Source organism: Strix aluco, chromosome 8 (genome assembly GCF_031877795.1).
Source record: "Strix aluco isolate bStrAlu1 chromosome 8, bStrAlu1.hap1, whole genome shotgun sequence".
In the NCBI taxonomy this organism is placed as follows: Eukaryota; Metazoa; Chordata; class Aves; order Strigiformes; family Strigidae; genus Strix; species Strix aluco.
Window position 1 is genome coordinate 16,220,532 of NC_133938.1, and position 20,688 is coordinate 16,241,219.

The window sequence follows — 20,688 nt, forward strand, 5'->3', positions numbered from 1 at the left end:
AAAGCAAAGAAATACAAAGCAAGACAAGGGGAGGAAAAAAATAGAACTAAACAAAAATAAAGTTACGACATCATAGGGAACAATCTCTGAAACTGAATCTGATTAAAGGATGCAGCAAGGTCCTGATCTCCCTACTTTAATGGTTGTGGCAGCAGAGGTAGTGAGGATAACTCATTTTATAGCTCTGTTGTCTGTGCAGAAAAGACAAATAGAAGAGGAAAAATGGTAGAAAATTCAGTTTGAAGTTTCCGTCACCCAAAGCTGTGCATCTGGCAGATAGGAAGCATATACCCACACCAGACTGGCAGTATGGGCTGGATAGATATGGGTTAGCTTTAAACAAAGAAGGTTTAATACTGATTAACAGCCAAGTTATAGGAGCAATGTGGACTTGATGGTACTATGCAGATTGGTATACCATAGTTCACGGCAGAATAAATTTATTCTTTGCTGAGTCAAATACTGGTGCAGATAGCTTGTTTCAGAATACCTGAAACTTCATACACAACCTCATATGAAAATAATTCAGGTAACTCGAAACTACTCTGTAGCATAGGGTGGACACATGTAAAATACAAATATCCACAGACCAAAAGAAAATGACTGGATGTTTAAAAATAAATTAACTGATATCAGAGGTTCCCCACTTTAATTTTTTTTAAAAATGGCACTATGATGAATTTTAATACTTTTTAATTAATTACAGATTTAGGTATACTTCTCCTTTTGTAACAAAAACTAATAGCATCAGGATAACTTAAATGTAAAAGAGACTTACAATATCATTTCAATTTTTCATTTCTGCTTTGAGCCTACATAACACTCCTGATGCAGCATAAGACACTTTTTCTTTAAGTGGCTCACATACTAATGGAAAAAACAGGGCCACCAACCACATCTGTAAGGCTAGGACTGTAGCCAAGCTCAACTGGTATAATAGATACACTGTCACCAAATTGTTTAGCCAACTACCCAACAAACACTCTGCAGAAACCACAATAGCTACAGTAGTCTTGAAGTACTGCATGAGGTTCAGTGCTTCTGCAGCTTCATTGTAACTATTATTTTTACAAATCTGGTTTTATGAAAGCCACCAAATATTTAGAAAAAGGTATAAAAAACATAAATAGATATTATAATTCATGATTCATGCATATTTTTAAACTACTCTCCATCTGCTATATATTTACAAATGTTATTACCTTGCTAACTGAATAGCTTATCTAGGCAGAACTTATCTTATTTTTAGGCAAAAAGCAATTTCTGTGTTAAGCTTCCACTCCTCTCCAAATTATTTATCATATGCATTCTGAAGTGTTACATGACAGAGACATGTCATTCAACTTACTCGCAGGTTTCAATACACAGACCCCCTACTCAATGAATATAGCTTCATGGTATTCTAGATATATTATTTCGTGACTGTAAGTACATGAGTTCTGTATCCCTTCTTCTATCTTATGCATAACTGGATAGACTACAAACACTTAATAATATGAAGCGAAATACTTAACCATTGTTTACAAGTTCTGGTCCTCACTAAAACTTCCAATGAAAGAATTCAGCTCTGTTCTTTCCCTGCTTGGCCCTATTCAGAAATGGGAACATCATCAAGTAGCTTGCGGAATCAAGACCTATTCCATTACAATAGCCCTATTTTCCAGCACATCTGCTATCCACTGCTGTGGGTAACCACTTTTTCACTGTGCTGTTCTATCATTTAGCATTTGCAGTCCTTACCAGGAGGTCTGAGAATTAAACAGCAAATTATTGTTCTTCTGACTGCTATTTTAGCTCACAGATGTGGTCAGTCTGTGCTCGTTTCTCAGAGTGTTTTCTGTGCAAAAGAATCAAAGGTGCTGAACGAAACATAGTCTACTAAAGACATGACTTGTCAGTCTAATAACACAGGTTCCGCTGCCTAAGTTTCAAGATCCTCTGACTTCTCAAGCATGAAAGGAGGTTAGTGGGTAGGTATGGATGAGAACAATTCTTGGTCCATGATAGTTCACAAACCTTTTAAACATAAGCAACAAAGGTGCTGCAAAGAAGACTCTGATACATGCATCTGTTCCCCTTCCCATTCATCCTGTACACCACCTCCCCCGCTTACTGTATTCATTCTGTAACCCCACTTATCCTTCACATGAGGAGATCTCATCTAAGAGACCATTTACAGAAATTAAGATCTAGTTGGCCCTACAATGGAACCTCTATTTTTTTTTCTTTTCTGTGTTCTGATTATTCCCCTTGAAAACAACGCCTGTGCCTCCTTTTGTTCTCAGTTACATTCCTGCTTCTATCTGCTCATTACTCTGTGTCCCTACACTTTCTGTGCTGGGTTGTCTTCTTTGATATTACACACACTACACATTACACCACTCCATTCCACCATTCTGCATGTGAAAACCGCATTGACCCGTGATCCAGAGTGCCTGGATATTGACTGTAATTCCTGAAGTGCAATTCCTCCTGAATAGCATTTGCCTCTCAAGAGTCCAGTAGATTTGTCCTTTTACTCCATTCCCAACAGCTTGCATAAAATGGAAGGGTTGAGATCAGTATAACAACAAAGGTAGAAGTAAAAGAAAAGTCTACACTCCACCAGTTCTCAGCCGTTGTTTCATGACTCCCAATGCAGCTATTCCATATGACTCAGTGACAGGAATAGAAAAGACTGCATGCAGCAGAAAAGCAAGAGAACAGAATTAGCGTTTCTGCACAATCCCGTTCTAATAAATTTTAAGACACAACAGCAGCTGTATGGAACAAAATCCTCAACTACAGACAACAGCCTGCCCAACCATGTATCCCAGCTGACTTGGGATTTCACATACATACGTCTGTTTCATAAGCAGTCTCAAGGCATATCATTCTGATTTTTATAAATTATGAATAGTAAGTATTGAATTGTGAGGTTAGTACTGCAAAAAACAGACTGATTAAAACCCTGCTATATATACTGATGTTATGTGAAATCACAACACATATGTTGTGACTTCACAGAGAAATTATTCCCATCTTACCTATAATATGTACTCAGTGTGGAGATTGCACCTTTAAACTGTGTTTGAAACTCAGAATTCAGCAGGTTGAGAGGTATAAACAGACTGTATTTGAAAACAATGTGTGCATGATAACAAAAGCTTTTTGTCCATTTTGCACTTTTTTTAAAAATCACAGAACTGTAGCAATACACAGGGATACCACTGCCTACCAAGCTGACCAATGCTGTTCCACTGTTTCCAGGACCTCTCCAAATAGCTGTTTGCCTCCATGTTCTGTCTCTATGTTTTCACTTTGAGTTTTAGTCTGGAAAGGGCAGTGAAAAGTGTTTGTGTAGCATTTATTGACACAAGGGTGTCCTGGCCCACATGTAGGAGACGTAGACAACACAGCAGAGCACGTAATATTTGCATCATAATAGTTGCATACATTCTACATGCTATGTGTCATAGTTACAAAACAGAAAAGGAAACTGAGAAAGAGAGAGAGGAGATATCACATTAGTTACATTAATATATGAAAACAAATTCTGTTCTGGTAACAGGAAATGCTGTGTAGGTAACATTGGGGGCCAAAAGATTAGCTCTGTTAATAATTGCTCTTTACACTAATTTAGATTATAAGAATCAAGACATTCACACACATTTATCCCTAAATTCTTCCTTATTGCCAGGCTGTTGAATCATTATTTAGTATTGTTTTCCTACAGGTCTTATTCACAGATTCTCAGCTAGGATAATTCCTCAGAACCCAGTTATTCCACTAGAGTGAGGAGAATTTATAAATAGACAAATGAGCCTCTCTGACTTATTTCTTATATAAACAGTAAGATGCTTCACATTTTTAAAATTTTATCTACACAAAAATAGACTTAATAATAATTTTAAACAAATAATATCCATCCCCATACTAGTTATTTTTTCTGTTCTACCATTACAGGACATACGTATTAAGTGTATTATACAATAATTTGAGGCTCTCCTACATTCTGGAATGCATAGACAGAGAACTGAACCCACATCATTTTCCACTGAAGTCAACTGGAGAGATACAGTAGCCCACACCAATGCTACAGATTCGGGACCAAAGCCAAAGTTTTAAGGAACTTTGGAAATTATTCTTGGTCCTGTCAGCCTCTTAGTAAAAATAAACAAACCTTACAAGCAACAATTCAGTATCGGACTGCATTAAATATTATGGCCAAAAAAATTCTTAATATTAAAAGGAAGATTACTTAGTCATGTTTCTTGCCAGAAAATCCTTCCTGCAGATCTCTCCCATTCCTGGAAAATGGTTGATTCTCTGAGGAAAGAGAAAAAAGAAAGTTGTTTGGGACTTTTTAGTTTTCTTGGCATACCCAATACAACCATTTAAAATGTTCAACTGCATGCTCAGGCAAATAAAATTAGTGTTATGTATAAGTTATCAAAGATAATCTCTCACATTATACTATGCATTCTTAGCAATACTAAAGATGCTGTAAGTTGTATTCTCCTCCACCAACATGAGTATGCCCATTCATTTCATTTCAGGCATGAAAGACGACTATCATGCTCTTATTCACATATTTAGGAACAAAGAATGCTATCAAAGTAATCGTAAAAAAAGGAAATATTTAATCACAGAAACTGTGGAGAGCGCTCTGCTTGTTAAATTACTGCTTAAAAGCTTATGAGCAACTTATAAATGATGTTCTTTCAAGCTCTGATCATTCACAATACCCAACTGGCAGACAAAAACATGAAAGAACAGCCCCAAATATTTAAAAAACATGAAAGAACAGCCCCAAATATTTAAACGCCAGATTCCAATTGGTATGAACAAATAACTCTGGAAAACAGAATAGGATTTTAAAATATGTAGTGGTATAGCCTTACTGCAGTCTGGTTGGTGGTGGTTTGTGTTGGGTTTTTTTTTCCTCTCCATACACATATAACTGACCAAAAGTGACACGTTACTGAACGTTTCAGGAGTGAAGCAATTTACTGAAACATCTCAGAAATCCTAACTACCACTCTACCTGATAGTTCCGAAGCTCAGCAATCTTGTCTTGTTGCACAGCAGAATCACTCCATATAAGATTAGCTGTTTCATCTTCATCACGTGTTTTCACAAATCCCATTTCTCGTATTACTACACGTACTATGGAGAAATCACATACTTAGGGAATATTTTTAATCTCTAAAATAGATTCATTTTCAAAATTTAAATAAATAAATATTTTAATCACTTCCAATATTCAATCTTTTGTCTAAGAACAATGCTAGCACACAAGCTATTATTTATCTTGCAATATTACCATCAGTCTACTGCAAACCTGTCATTACAATGTTACAGCACCTTGTACTGAAGCTGGAATCAGACCACAACCACTGACTGGAACTGTAAAGAGCTTCAGGGCATTCCACAATCATCTAGTAAAAGTCCACTTGCATTGCTTTTAGACTTAATCTTGGCTATCACGTATGTTAATTTTAAACCAATGATGACTATAAGTGTCACTGCAGACAGGGGACAAGAATGCCTCCTTAGTCAAGGTACAATAGTTACAAAAACAAATGCATACATTAATATAAAAAAATAGAAAAGACTGATTATGTGCCAGGCATATCTCAAGTTCTAGAAGAAAAGATTTTTCTGAAGTAGTTCCAAGCATCAAAATACAAAACATTAGTAGATTTTATTGAGAAACTTCTGCATAATAATTAGAGCATTTAACATTAAATTTACACTGTTCATCTTTCAAGGCTTTAAATAAACTTCCAAACACGTAAGTAACTCATAATTAGAGGGTTTTTCCACAGCCTTCTTGATTACTTAAGTTTTTGCATTTTAAGGCCTTTCCCTGAGTAACAAATAGGGATTAATAGATGCAGTGTTCAAAGCTATCAACTCAATGTTACAAAAAAAGAACAAAGGTATCTTACAAAAGAAAATCCTTTGGAAATGTCTCACTGTTAGCTTGATGCTGAGTCCACTAAATCACCTCATTAGTTAGTAATTCACTCACATCAATGGCTATTAGGATGAAAACAAAATGTGTAGCTTCCTACCAATTTCATATTTTGTGCCAGCAACGTTTGCAGTGATGACTCCATTCTTCTTTCTGACTTTTCTTTTAATTGTGCTTTGAAACGGTAGTTCCGAATTCAAAGTCAGAGGAGCAGTTCCATGGTTATCTTTGAAAAATAATGTTGTAACTATCAACATTTTGTATTCAAACATATACAAATGAACTAAAAATACAAACATTTACTTTGCTGCAACTTAGAGGTACATGTATACTGAATAATTAATAGGCTACATTAAAAATCCAAGACTAGCATACCTCCCTCATTAGGCAAGGATGGCATTATAACTTAGGATAGTGCAGAAGCAGAGCCCAAATTCCGTTCCAAGTTCTCAGAAAATAATGGAGCTGTCAAAGACAAATTATTTAAAGCTCCAGTCATATCATTTCAGCCTCTGGTTGTAGCAAATATTAGTTCTGGAATGGATAGATATCTGTGTTAAAAAAAAAAAAGAGAGACTTTGTTATAGAGAAATCCTGAAAAATATAAACAGCAGAAAACTAAATATAGAAAGGCTTTCAACAATAAGTCAAAAGTAATGCTTGTTTTAAAAGATTGATCAAGTCATTATAGATATGAAACTTTGTTCATTACAATTCAATTGGTTTGTTTCTGGGAAAAACAATTTTGCAGTACTAATTTTCAAAATGAGATTATATTTCTTCATTTTCTTCTTTTTATTTTTTTATGGGAGATTTTGGCCATGAAAATAGGTAACACTGAATTCAATCAATACTGCAAACTTGCATCTCCACTAAGTTCATGAATTTATAGCCATTTTAAACCATAATAAAAAATTTTAAATCAGACACATTGTATTATGTGTTTTCAGGTACCAAATGGGAAATAAGTGAAATCACCTTAATAATCTTTTTCCGCTTTTTCATTTTTCAACATTTTTTAAAGCAACTGTCCAATAATCACTTGGGAACACATGGCTGCAGTTTCATGACTGCTTCATGACACAACAGACATAATTTCAAAGACACTTTGCATTGGGAAGTATCTAAATTGTCAGTTTCTAAAATGAGGAATTATTTGCATAAAATGCTATTTTTCATGTCTACACTGATGCAAAATGTCAAACTTTTTTCTCTATGAATACACTACCACATGTGAAAATCCCACATATTAAAAAGTTTTTCAGGCCCAGCTTAAGCACATTAGAACAATGAGCTAAAATACTAGGAAAAAACCTTCAGGAATAAAAACACTTCTAAACACACTGCTACATGATTTCAGGCATGCAGCACTGTTATAACAAAGTCTGCAAGGAAACAAATGCTGTCTTTGGCAGGCTGCCTCAAACAAATCTACAAGTTTTTGAAATATATACAATATAAGTTACTGATTTTTAAATGCTTTCATTTCTTTTCTGCAATGATATGTGTGGCTAAAGATTGGTTTATATTGGCACTTGTGGTGATTGCAAAACTTATTTAAAATAGCTTTATCTAGAGCACAAGGAATTTCTTCTGCTATAAATAGCAGAAAATTACAGTAAAGTCAAATTCAGACATGACTTATGATGCAAAACATATTTGGTCATAAGATTGGACAAGATGTGCATTAGCAAAATTACCAAATCTTTACTTATAAATCCTCATTTTTTATTTGCATGTGTGTGTGTACACAGATATCAGAGAGAGAAATAGAGAGATACAATTATATTCTCAACAAGTCACTCTGTTGGTAAGAAAATACAGAAGCAGATACCTTGAGCTGCAAGATCTTATTGTCTTTCAAGAGAGAAATTTACCCTTAACAGTCCATTAACACAAAAGGATAAAAAGAACAGATTATAGATCTTTTATGACTGTCACCAATGTACTAGGGGGCAAATTCCGCTTTGTAATAAGACAACCAAATCTCCCTCATGTCCATTTAGTGGAGTGCTACTAATTAACACCAAAATGTGACCCTGTGTATTTATCCAGAAAGTAAGAACAGGAGAGGTTTTATACACAGATACAATGTTTGACAGCATAGCAGTTAACACCCAGCCATACCTACTTGCAACATACTTTACTGAACCAGAATTCGCTAAGAAAATCCCCCAAATTGAACTGAAACTGGCAGGTCATTTTGAAGTTTTAATGTTTTGGGTGCCATCATCTGAGAAAGTGGCTTGAAAGTCCTCCTGCCTCCTGGCCTACTAAAAGTAGATGCAGAGATGGGAAAGCAAAGCATTCATCATCCTTAAAACCACTGTGAAGGAAAAGCAGTGCTGGGCACAGTGACTCACTGAATATTGCATGTTATCTGTTTCTCAAGCTAAGAATACCACCAGAGTACATGACATGTTTAGTTCCTGAGAGTAATACTGAAGTACATCTGTTAGCCAATTAAGGACATCTATGCACATACACAGCAGTTGTGCCTCCACTGTACTGGCTAAAAACTTTAAACAAATTTGGTAGAATGTCAAGACAAATAGTATTCCCTGTAATGTCAGCCCTTACTAACACAGCATGATTTACAAGCTATGATATGGTAATAAAAACCAAGCCGCTCATAGAACTTTCATTCAGCTTATAGTAACAGAAAAATATCTGCCCAAAGTTACTATAACACACTGTATTCTGAAGGCAGACCATAAAGCTCCAAACCACACCACAGTGTTGAATTATTGTTTTTCTTTATATAGAAACTATTCTACTCTTTTGAGAATAGTCTTTAAGGTTTAAATAGAAAGCATCAACACTCAAGGTCCATGACTTTCAACCAGTCAACTTGTTAGCACACATCATGAGTTGACGGTAAAGATTTATGGTCACCTTTGTTCTATAGACAGTTAGAAGTTTGTCCATATGGAAAACAAAGTAATTGGACTCTCATAAAAATCTCTATAAACTGACCACTGAAGTAACTCTTTCTTGACAAGATTATGGATGACAATTTTTATCACCAGAGTTGAACCATGTACTCCTCTAATGATGTCAAATCTTGTTAAAGACACACACAGTCTATTTGTCAAATCCTGATTTAAACTGAACTCTTCAAAGACAAAAGGGATCATTACTGCACTCTGTATTTATACGTACTCTAGGGTATTGACTTTTCACAAGCACTGTCTTATACCAATAAAGTTAAACTGTATTCTGCCTTAAGCTTATATATAATAATTCAAAACTGGTTTACAATTGCTTAAGTCACCGATCTCCAAATAACCATTTCACTGAATACCAAAACACCAGCAGTTCTAAATCAGTAGTTTTCAAAACTATTTGACATAGGATGCAGTCCTTTCCTTTGTTCCTACTGGATCCATCTCCTTCCAAAGGGCAAATACAGCGCCACTGAAATTGGACAGTCTCAGCTTTTCTTCCCATCATGTCAAGTGACAGATGAGAGGTACAGCATCTCATCTGGGCAAATATATTACACTAGCTGTGAGTTGCAGGCTAAACCATGGGACCAGTAGACTTGCTCCTGCTTAGACCTCCAGGCTTTGTATGTCCCCAGGGCAGTACCACAAGAAGTTCCAATTCTACAGCAAGAAAACCTAAGATCAGGCTACTGAGGAAGCTGCAATCCTCTCAAGTACACCGCAACTGTTCCTCAGACTATGCTTGAGATGAGCAGTTCTCTAACTGGGGGAATGGGTCACTTGGGAGAGATGGGAATACATCTCAGAGAGAAATAAATGAAGGGCTGCTGCTGAGGGGAGGGAGCTGGAAGGAGAGAGGCACACACTGACAGAGCACTGAGACACAGCAGTGTCACAGGCCCTGGCAGCCATGAGCTCCCACATGTCTTTCCTCTTTTTGACTTCTGTACAGCAGAAACCACCCCAGAGCTACCGCATTCTCTGACCCAGGTCCTCCCCAGGCACCTTCTTCGAGCTCACATCTCTTGACTTGTTCTTATTACCCTGCCCTACTCCCAGGTCAGAGCACAGTTGTCTCAGGCACGCTGAAGAAAAAGACTGCTTTGCAGGCAGCCGCTGCAGTCCCGACGGAATTTCCAGGTACAGGGGCAAATCTTATTGCAGGGCCCACCGGATCATGCAACAGCACCAGCAACAGTGTTGTCAGGTTATGATTACATCAAATTCTGAGCCAGTTCTTATAACTCCGACAACTTTTTACTTATAAAATAAGCATAACCTATAACCTGCATTCAGCTACAACAATGTAGAGGCATATCTCTCTAGTAACCTACCTGAAAGGCCTGTTTCTAAGAGATTGCTTTTAATAACATGGAAGAAAGTATTCTATTTCCAAACTGGGACTGACAGAGCTTGCTTAACCTTCACAAGTCAGCAATTGGGAATCTCTGAATTCACACTCAGACAGAAAAGGATCATAGTTTCTGCTGTATATACCATTTCCCTCCTAAAATTATGATATACACAAATTGGTGAAGGTTTGTTGCTCACCCATACTGATTCGAAATAGTTAACCTACAAATGGAGAAAGACTTGTGAAGAAGAAATGATAACATCATCAACAGGTTAGCACATTCTTATACAAACAAGCACTTTGAATAAAAGTGTTCTATGGAAAAAAAAAAAAAAAGATTAGATGTTATCTTTACTGTTGCCTGGCAAAGGTGTGAGAGAGCCAGCAAGAGAGATGCACTGCACACAGTCCTGTCCTAGAAATTGACAAAAGGGGGATAGAAAAGAAAAAAAAAAAGGCAGCTTCCTTCCTCCAGGGACAGCAGAGGTAGGATACTCTTCCAGGAGAGGGAAGTGTTGCACACAGGCAGGGACCAAAGCAGATACTTGAGTCCATCTAAGGGAACAGTTTGAGCAAGGTACAAGGATGCCTGGGTGAAGGACAGGGGACAGTGGGAAGAAGCAGTTTCACAGTTAACAGCATGATCCATGTTTCCTTGATAACAAGTTGCAATATATTGTCAAAAATTAAAATTTAAGAGGTTTTTTTGCTATTACACAAATTACGCATAAGAAGTTAGTAAACTGCCTGAAAAATATTCTTCTGGCCTAGATTATACAGAAGTATTTTTGAACAAATCCCTTTTTTATTTTCTAATTTATTTGCTCCATACTGCTCACAAGTGGCCTCTGCCTTTCACAATCCTTCACTTTACATCCTGATGCAGTGTGGAGCTGAAAAGGTTATTTCTAATCTCTAAATAGGAATTGCATGGCATCAGACCCTTTTTTTTTTTCCTCAAAGAGTAAGCGTCCCAGAAAAAGGTTGAATTAATCAGATCAAAATAGAGAATGGGGAGTCAAATTCAAACTTAAAATAAAGTGGTGCAACTTGAGAATCTATTCCAAAGAACATTCAAGTCAATGAGATTCTTCAAGCTATTTTGGATCATACCAGTAACTATGAAACCACTACTGTGTACCCTAGCAAAAAGAGACTAGATTGCATATGCGCATTCTAAATAGATTTAATCTATTTAAGCATTAAGAATGGTAGAATCATCTACTATCAAAATACTCCATGTTCCAAAGCAGAGACAAACACTGTATCACTCAATGTACTGTTTTTAATGAACCTCTTCCCTCCTTCTAGCTATTGTGACGCTACTGGTGACCAGTTTGAAAAGCTCCATGAGTTATGCATGTGCTTAACTTTACATATATGAACTGAAAATGTGACTTCAGATTTTAAGCGATGGCACATACGACAAGACCTCTCAAAGACAACACACATTTCTTAAGTGTCTTCCTATTTACCTAAGTAAAATGCTACAAAAACTGGACTGTCAGTTTTATTTTAATTTCCTGCATTCTTTGTGTACAGACAAGTAAACACTCACCAACAGTGGATATTTTAGAATAGATTTTAAAACTATCAGACTGCTTTCCTCTGAGACCATTATTGCAATTTACTCAATGCTGTCAAAAGTGTCTGGAAATGCTCAGTAGCTGTGAAGAAATCCACAAAGCTCCTGACATAAGGAGCTTTCACTCTAAAATGGAGACCCACTGAAGATACAGTTACAGAACTTGGCAGATGACCATAGGGACAGAAGGACAACATCGCATCACTGCAATCCCCACTTCCCAATCAGCTGGAAAATTAAAATAACAAAAATTTCAGGGAAACATGAAAAAGAAGTGAATCAGAGCACTGACCTAGCAAGCATGTGAGTTCTGGTTCATTTTTCAATCTAAACCTAAATAATTAAGTTTTCTGCTCCCTTAGATCTTAGGGTATGAGAGTCTAGATACACCATAGTGAGGGGTTTGTCATTTATTAGTTATACAAAATTATAATCCACTGTTGATCTGGAATTAAACTATAAAATCCAGATTGAAAATGAGATTAAGACATTAACAGAAATTACAATAGAGAAAAATGCGTTTTTCAGTACCAAATAGCAAAGTAGTAGCAATTTGCAGTAATTAAACTGCGGAATTAAAAGCCTCATACCCCTTCACGATTCTTTTTCATGTGTCTTGACAAAATGTATGTTGAAGTGTTCCTGCTACAAGCAAGCATAGGCGAGCAGTTTTATTGTAACATGCTAAGAGAACAATTTGGTGGCAAGTTCTCACTCCTACAGATAAATTCTAAACGCAAGAAGCAGTCCTCATTTTGAAGCTCCATGTGTCAAAGTGATAAGCTTGTTTTTAAAAGGCTATCCGTCAGCAGGCTTAAAAATGCATACACATCAGGGTTTGGTTCAAAATATTCTGAAGTCAAATGAAATCTATTAATTTCAACACCCTTCACTCTCACCATCAAGTGAGATGAGACGTTTATTCAGCAGTTCTTTCCGATAAAGAGAATGTACAGAGTTCTCAGGTGTTTGATTTGCTGGAGACAGCTATAAGCTACACAAGAAAACAAACAGCAAGATTTACACAACTTAAAACTTTTTTGAATCATGTAGTTCTGTAAAACAATTCTCCGAAGTAGTTCATCCAAATAGACAGCATTTCTAAAACTTCCAAAATTTCCCTAAACTACCAAGCTACCAAAATGACCAAACCAAGCTATAACAGCACTCTACCACTGAATCCATAAGTTACAGTTACTTTAGTGTGTTTAACCTTACAACTGCCATTTCCCATCTGAGACCCCAATCAGTAAAAGCCCTAGAATCAGTCTTATCCTTCTCCAACACAGCTTATATAATAAACATAACTTTACAATGCCTGAAAGCATAAACTATTCTGACCCTTCCAGTCTACCTTCAAAACAATGCAAAGCAGAGTCTGCATTACAATTGTGAACCTGTATCTTTTGCTGGAGAACATAAAAGGTGTGTTATCTTAAATGGTTGGAGTCTGGTCAGAAGACAACCCATCAGTGCCAGCTCTGAGGCTCAGTCGCACACATCAGCACAGAGCCCCAGGAGCTTTGCAGTCTCAGTTCATGGGAGATTTTCTTTTGGTCTTTCCTGACTTTGCACTTCACAGCTTTGAGCTGAGTTCTTTCGTTGTTTATTATCACAAAAGGTCTATGAAATGGTAAGTATATATCCCTGATTAAGAAAACAGGACATGTATTAGAAGCTGTTAAGATGGTGGAAATGTCACAAGAGCTTCATAGGAATTAATCATTTCCTACTCATAATATACAGAGATCAGAATTGGGCACAGAAGCAATTCTTTTCTTTTCAGTGTTGTCTTGAAGCAATATTGCTTCTTTTTGCATTCATCCATTTTCCAAAAGGAAATTTCAAATCCTTGGCCAAATTTAAATCAATGTCAAAGCTTTCAGAGCTGAAGATTGATTTTCTCTTAAAAAATGACCTCCAAAGTGTCTTTCATAGCAGAGCACACAATGTGACTATCTGTTGGCTCATTCTCACCCTTCAAAAGACCTTTCTAATGTGATAACATATTTCAGACAGTTAGCAAATTGAGTACTATAGAGTTTCATAGTTATGTTCTGAATATTGAAAGAGAGGGCCATCAAAGAAAATGAGACGGAATTAGAAGACTACAATAAAAAGGGCAATGCTTGAACCTTTTTCTTGTTCAGTAAAACACAGGAAATACATTAATTGACAAGGCAAGTGAAAAGAAACTGTATGACTTACAAATCAATAATTCATAAATAAAATGCAGGGAACTTAATAAACATCACTTAGTATTCATAATGGCAAGGAAAAATACTGACAAAATAGTCTAAACAACCCAAAGTGTAACGATATTCTTTATATAGTAAAATCTTAATTTCAGAAAACTTACACCTGCATCACTTGCTGCAAAAAAAAAAAAATACCAGCTTTAATGTTCTACTCTCAGCAAAAGCACAGACAATGCATAGATCTCGTAGTAATGTTCACCACTTCAGTAAGTGTTGATAACACCATAAATCTGTCAGCAGGACAGCGTTTCACTAACTCTAGAACAGAAAGCATTCCTAGCCCCTGATCACAATAAGCTCCACTGAACACTGTTGAATGGAATGGATCACTATTTATTGTAACTACCTAGCTCAGCAACATCAATAATCATTCCACCTTCATTTAAAACAGCGTTGGAGTGAGTTTCTAGGCATTTTCAGCCTAGAAACATACCCTATGTTAGAGTGTATTGGCCACATCACCTCTGCAAGCGACAGCCAAGTGGCATGATACCTACCACCCATAGGAGGGCTGGACCCTGTCACCTCAAATGAAGCATGACCTTTAAAGAAAACACCTGAAAGACCCTTGTTTGATTTGTCTTGGGGACCATAAGTCAAGGAAGCCCTGCTGACTGCCAGACTGGAACACACTAAGGGCCAGTGCTCTTTGTCGTGAGACAGCCATGGCCACTAAGGAAAGAAATAGAGATGATAATGTAAAATAATGATTATGTGTAAGAGTAATATTGAAGTCTGACCATTAACAGGGTGGTTTTGGTAGGGGAAAGGGTAAACAAGGGAGACTTAGGAGAGGAATTGAGTAGTGGCACCTGTGGGAACATCCCTGCTCTGCTTTTGACTTTGCAATGTGCCATCCATGTTCTTTATTACAGCATGTCAACCTACATCAACACGTATTACAGGGTGTTTTGAATTGTGTACACAACACACTAATCACTGCTGGAATTAAACTATTCCTTTCTTTTTCTGTCATTCACGTGTCAAAAGATTTACTTCTCTAGCAAGAGCTAAAGATCTTAGGGATCTACAAGATAAGACAATTTAACATTTTACATATATCAGCATAGATGACTTAGTATAACAGAAAAAGCACTAATCCTTTAATGAAGCTGATATATTTGCAATGATTCATTATATTATAAATAGTCCTTGGGGGGAGATTTACTAAGGATCTTGGGGAAGAAAAAAAAAAAAAAAAGATATCTTTGGAAGGTTCCCCCTCACATATGAAATTCTTCCTCCCCTGCTTCAAGTCGGTGGCACTGGCTTGGTGTGAAAACAGACTCAAGTTCAGGGATGCAAGAACTCAAATATGGTTACAATTTCTACAGACATCTTTGTATTGCAAGGGACACACCTTAGCCCCACATGAAGCCTGTCCCATTTCATCTGCTATTTTACAGGTCTACAATTCACAGATCTATTTCAGCACCTCTAGACACGGATTGCAGTCATCACACATGGCCCACAATGACTCTGATTGAGGATTACATCATCCTAATTTACATGCTACCACATAACAATGTTTTCTAGTTTAGCAACAAGGATGACACTCCCACAGCAGCCTGAAATATAAATTGGCAGACATTAGCCTGAAGTTTCAGCACCTGATATGCAAACGTTAAACAAAAAATCAGCCCTTGAATAAGCTACCAAGTGCACTCACAAGAAACATCTATTCAAAGTCTTCTTGACCATGAAAGTACAAGAAAGGTGCTCTTACGTGATCACCGAATTGTTTATCACATTATACTGATACTTCCAACTACAGAGTAATTTGCTCAGCTCCACTGGGGATACTCTCATGGTTGTATGAGAGTCAGTAGACCTCTGATATTTTAATGACTGTGCCATATTCTTCTAGTCTGTAAAGAATAAATGACAGCCAGAAATATTCACAGTTGGCCTACAGTATCATTAGGGCTACTGCAACAAACACTCAGTGCTAGCAGTATTTTACAAACAGCTGATAAAGCCAGCCAGAAACTCCAGCAGCTACAAAACATGTCAGCAAAAATATGCTTTCTTCCCCACAGCTTAGTATTTGGGGCTCAAGGGGGTACCACTGATTTGAAAATATTTTTCGAAAGGATGCAAGTCCTCAGAAGTTTCTCTAACTGGAATTGACCCGATTTATAAAAATTCCTTTAAAAGACTGGATTGGCTTCAAACCCTCTGTGTCATGCTGTTTTTATCCATTGTAGGGGATCAAAAGAGAGTCACTATCCTCATCAGTAATGAGATGAAACTCCAGTATCCTACTACAGGAACATTTTATGTATATACTACTCACCTGTAAAGAAATACAGCATGTAGTCAGAAAGAGTAGAAAAATAACATGCCTTAAATACGGACCCTAAATTGAATACTTTGAATACCCAAAACAAGAAAGAAAAATCAAGTGCATCAGACTTTATACACACTAGGTTTAATTTTTGCTTAAAAGAACAAAGCATGAAAATAACCTACCAAAATTAATTTTCCGGAAACGCTTGAATTCATAGGATCAGAATAATGTACGTTCTGAATGGTAAGTACAGCATTACCGATGCAACTCTGTAGTATTGAACAGTTTATTTATTGAGTAATCATACATTGCCTCTGAGCTACAGAGACCATACTGACACTAGCATCATAGCTTTTACTGTAGTTTAAAATAACTCCAAAATCTGAGGAGATAACCGCCCTAAGCATGCCTATTTGCCTTCATTACTTTAATCACAGAAGCAGCACAGTTCCAAGTTTGGAACAGTATCACAGTTAGTCCTGTCCTCATCCATCTTGGTCAACCCCCAAAAAGCAACACTTAAAAGCAATTGGCTCTGGAGTGTGTGTTTTGGGTTTTTTTGAAAAAAAAAAAAAAAAAAGGTCATTGTGTGTTGGTTAAGAGCTACGCTTGAGAGATGTACTAAAATAAAAGTCCTCAGCCAGAGGCTAGAGCAGTGGGATATTCAATTCATTTAGCAGGGCTCAATTTGATTTTTCATTGCTTTAATCTTATATTTTTTAATGGTGCATTCTTAATGAAGCAGAAAGGCATAAACTTATACAGTCAAATACGTGAATACATGCTGGCAGCAAAGTTAACTGGTTTTCAAATATTCAAAAGAAACAAATACGTTAATCTCTTACTATTTTACAGCAACACACACCACCAACACCCCAAATCAAACACGACTGAGAACTGATCTACACAATCCTTTTTTTAATCATTCTCTTATCTTAGGCTGAAAATTACAGTGTTTGTTTTGTGCTTCTGACTCGCAAACATAACACACCCTTCAAACTACAAAAGAATTTTTTGTAGCTAGGGACTATTATATTTACCTGATAACCACAGATAAGGAAAAAAGAAATGCACCAAACTGAGCCAAATGCATTTATATATACAAAGGTATGGAAAAGTTACAACACACCTATTAACCAGAAGAATAAATCTTTCAGTAAATGTTTAATGCAAAGTGTTAGTACAAATAAGAATGAAGAAGACCACTGATAATCCAAACAGAAAGAAATGGAGAATAAACTAGGATTCATAGTTGGTTATTGATACAACTCTCAACATATTTCACAAATATGAAAATTCTTCCCAATTTTTTATGCTCCTTTGAGTGCTCAAAGGAAGAAATAGCTTTTCTCCAGGAAACTTCCCAGTTCCATATTTGGAAGAAATGTACACCAAGTACAAAATTTGTCTCAAGTCTATAGTGTAAATGAGATCAAGCCATATGCAACAAGATTCCTCTGTAGCCCAGTGAAGTAAATATAGACATTTCATTGATTTTTGTGGTGTTTATATCATAGCATTTCAGTTCCAGAACAGTCCTGCTGGTGGCACAATTTGGGAATATAATTAAGACACAGACTCATTTGGTAACAAGACCAACCCATGTCTCATCCAGGTCAAAACTACAGTCCATTTAAACCAAACCTTCATCACAGTAGAGATTACAGCTAAAAATAACCGACTTGCCTCTGAACTTCTTTCTTTCTTGACAAAGATTACAAGCTTCAAGTACCACTTTCAGAACTGCTTGGCTGTCTAGATGCAGTGCTTCATACTTGTAGCTCACGTAGGATTCACAGGTTCAGAAACACGGATTACTGTGCAGGTGATACATATCGCCACAGAAAAAGCTTCATGCTGTTCTCCAGAAGCATATTTTGTCTAGTTAATGGATCAAGATTTACTGTATTCAGAAGATGCTCCTGAATCCAGTTCTCTATTATAAGAAAAGATAAACTGTGAGCTCAAGGATGGATGAGAACGACCATAAAAATGGAGAAAAGGAGCAAGAATCCTGGAAAAAGAACTCATTCCAAAATATATGTGGTGGATAGAATGCATAAGCATTGAAACTGAAGGTAATATATTTCAATTAACATAGTCTGCAATAGAGAGCAATAGTGGGGAAACAAAATCAAAACCCGCAAAACAAACAACAAAAACCCCAAAACAAACAACAAAAAACCCAAAACAAACAACAAAAACCCCAAAACAAACAACAAAAACCCCAAAACAAACAACAAAAACCCCAAAACAAAACCAACTTAGCAGCAGCATGTGGCAGGATGATATACCAAATTCTTCTGCATACAAATTACCGATAAGAGCGCAAAATGTTTATTTATCATGGATTTAACTGACAAGATTACATACTGCAGAATAAACAGTCATACCAGGACCTCCTTTCCATATGGAAACAGATTTAAAATAATTCTGCAGTAGAAGTACCAAAATGAAATCACTTACCATTAGTGTTGCATTGCTGAAACTATATGAAGTCAGCCCTCTGGAAAGAGATTTTTCTATCAATAACTGACAGGTGATACAGTTTCAGGCAGTACTGGTACACCAGAGAAAGACATGCTGCAGGAGCAGCTCCTTCCCATTTAGCCTGTCTCTAACACATTTTAGATCTCTCTTAACCCTTTCTAGGTATTTTCTCCCTGTGTTTTGGGTGAAAAGAGAAAGGCATGATACATGTTATAAGAAAAGAATGCATTATTTTGCACTACTTAGAGTGTGACAAGCACCGTGGGCAGAAAGTCAGTAGGATTTAGCCATAACAATAAGCTAAAGAGAAGTAAAATCTAAAACCAGAAAATGACTCAGTGACTGGGAAGGAGTTATACCAGAGATATGAGGTACTGTAACCAGAACTACAATTTCTCCAAATGTAGAATTAAGAGGTCAAGACCACAATAACATAAAATAGTAGCAGAGAAGTAAGCTAAAGAAGATGAATAGTTTATAATTTGCTATAAGATAAACAGTTATGATTCTCTTCCAGCTTTGGAATTCAGGTTTTGAAATCAAACCTACTTGATTTCAGTGAGGCCAGGATTACAACCTTACAGAGCAATTTTTAAACAAAATGAAATACTAAGTGATGGAAAGTGAAATGTTACTTCCTTTCCTGGGATAACTTTTTCTGTAGTATTCTGAAACCATTAACAATTCTTAAATTTCCTTGTTTTATTTTACTATCTCAATTTATATCAATGAGAAACTGTTTTCTGACATCATTTCACAAGATGACTTTTCGTTGTCATATTATCTCTCTTTTTCAGTAAGAAAAGATTGGTTTGATCTGACAGCTCAGTACATTTTAATCAGAGTGGACTGTGGACCACAGAGGCCATCTGGCAATAAAAGGTTTGGAAAATTCTTCTGTTCAAATGGGTTATTTCTCCTCACAGGAAAAAAAAAAAAAAAAAAAAAGAAAAGAAGAAAACTCTGAAGAAATCAAGCACACTCCATTCTCTTCTGTCAATTTTACAGCAGTTGGGCCCACTGCATGTGCCAGACAAGACCAACTGCACCACTACTCTTGCACCTGCCCAACAAAGTATTGTGGAGAGCCAGATTCTAGTGAGATGGAGAAGGACATATTCACATAAACTGTTTGTAGTCCTACTAGCTGTAGTGCCATCCTTCAGGAATCATATACAGGTAGAATGAAGCTGGGAGTCAAATGTGTGAAGGCTACAATATACATAGAAGACATTTCCTCTTACTTCCTCCCCCCTTAGTTTACAAATTGTAAGAGTAGATGTTGTCTCTGAACCACAGAAAATGTCTCTCTTGCTAGCCCATTCAAGTGAAATAGAAAAATCAAACAAATGTGCAATTTGCACCGTAAGTACAAAGAAATAAGGCTCTGAAAAGTCAATAGCTTTACCACGGTTTGTTGCCATTTTCACCAGTTCATAAGAAGTATGGTTCTCCCTTTCACACAAATCAGTAGGGAAAAACAATACAATGAAATCCCACAGATGACATTACAAGCACATTTATTCCTCAAATATAAAGACACAACAGTGGATTCATTTGTATAAATGTAGACCCCTACACTGTAGATTTTGAGCTGGTTTCTCCAGGCTGCCTTCACAGACAGCCTACATATAGTCGGTGTAGGCAGCTGCAGGTATCTAGATTGTAGATGTCTAAACATAGGTGAGATGAATCCCATTCAAGTTGCTCAGCATGAATACCTCACTCTACTTAAAATAAAGAAAAAACTACCAACCAAACAAAAAAACCCAACCCTCCAAGGATTAAGGCCTCTACTTGGGCC

General features: G+C 36.6%; 1 protein-coding gene across 5 annotated transcripts in view; it reads right to left on the minus strand.

The window, feature by feature from the left end:
• Positions 1-20,688, minus strand: part of TTLL7 (tubulin tyrosine ligase like 7) — a 76,527-nt gene that overhangs the window by 49,688 nt on the left and 6,151 nt on the right. For 2 of the 5 annotated variants that reach the window (XM_074832375.1, XM_074832374.1), the window contains 4 exons: positions 6,335-6,510; positions 6,060-6,185; positions 5,027-5,148; positions 4,241-4,308 (listed from right to left, as the gene is read on the minus strand). In XM_074832375.1, coding sequence (XP_074688476.1) covers positions 4,241-4,308; positions 5,027-5,148; positions 6,060-6,185; positions 6,335-6,359 — 341 coding nt within the window. In that variant the 5' untranslated portion in view covers positions 6,360-6,510. Of the gene's footprint in view, positions 1-4,240; positions 4,309-5,026; positions 5,149-5,346; positions 5,508-6,059; positions 6,186-6,334; positions 6,511-18,080; positions 18,331-20,688 lie in introns of those variants that run through there. The other 3 variants (XM_074832372.1, XM_074832371.1, XM_074832376.1) reach the window with 3 other exon arrangements.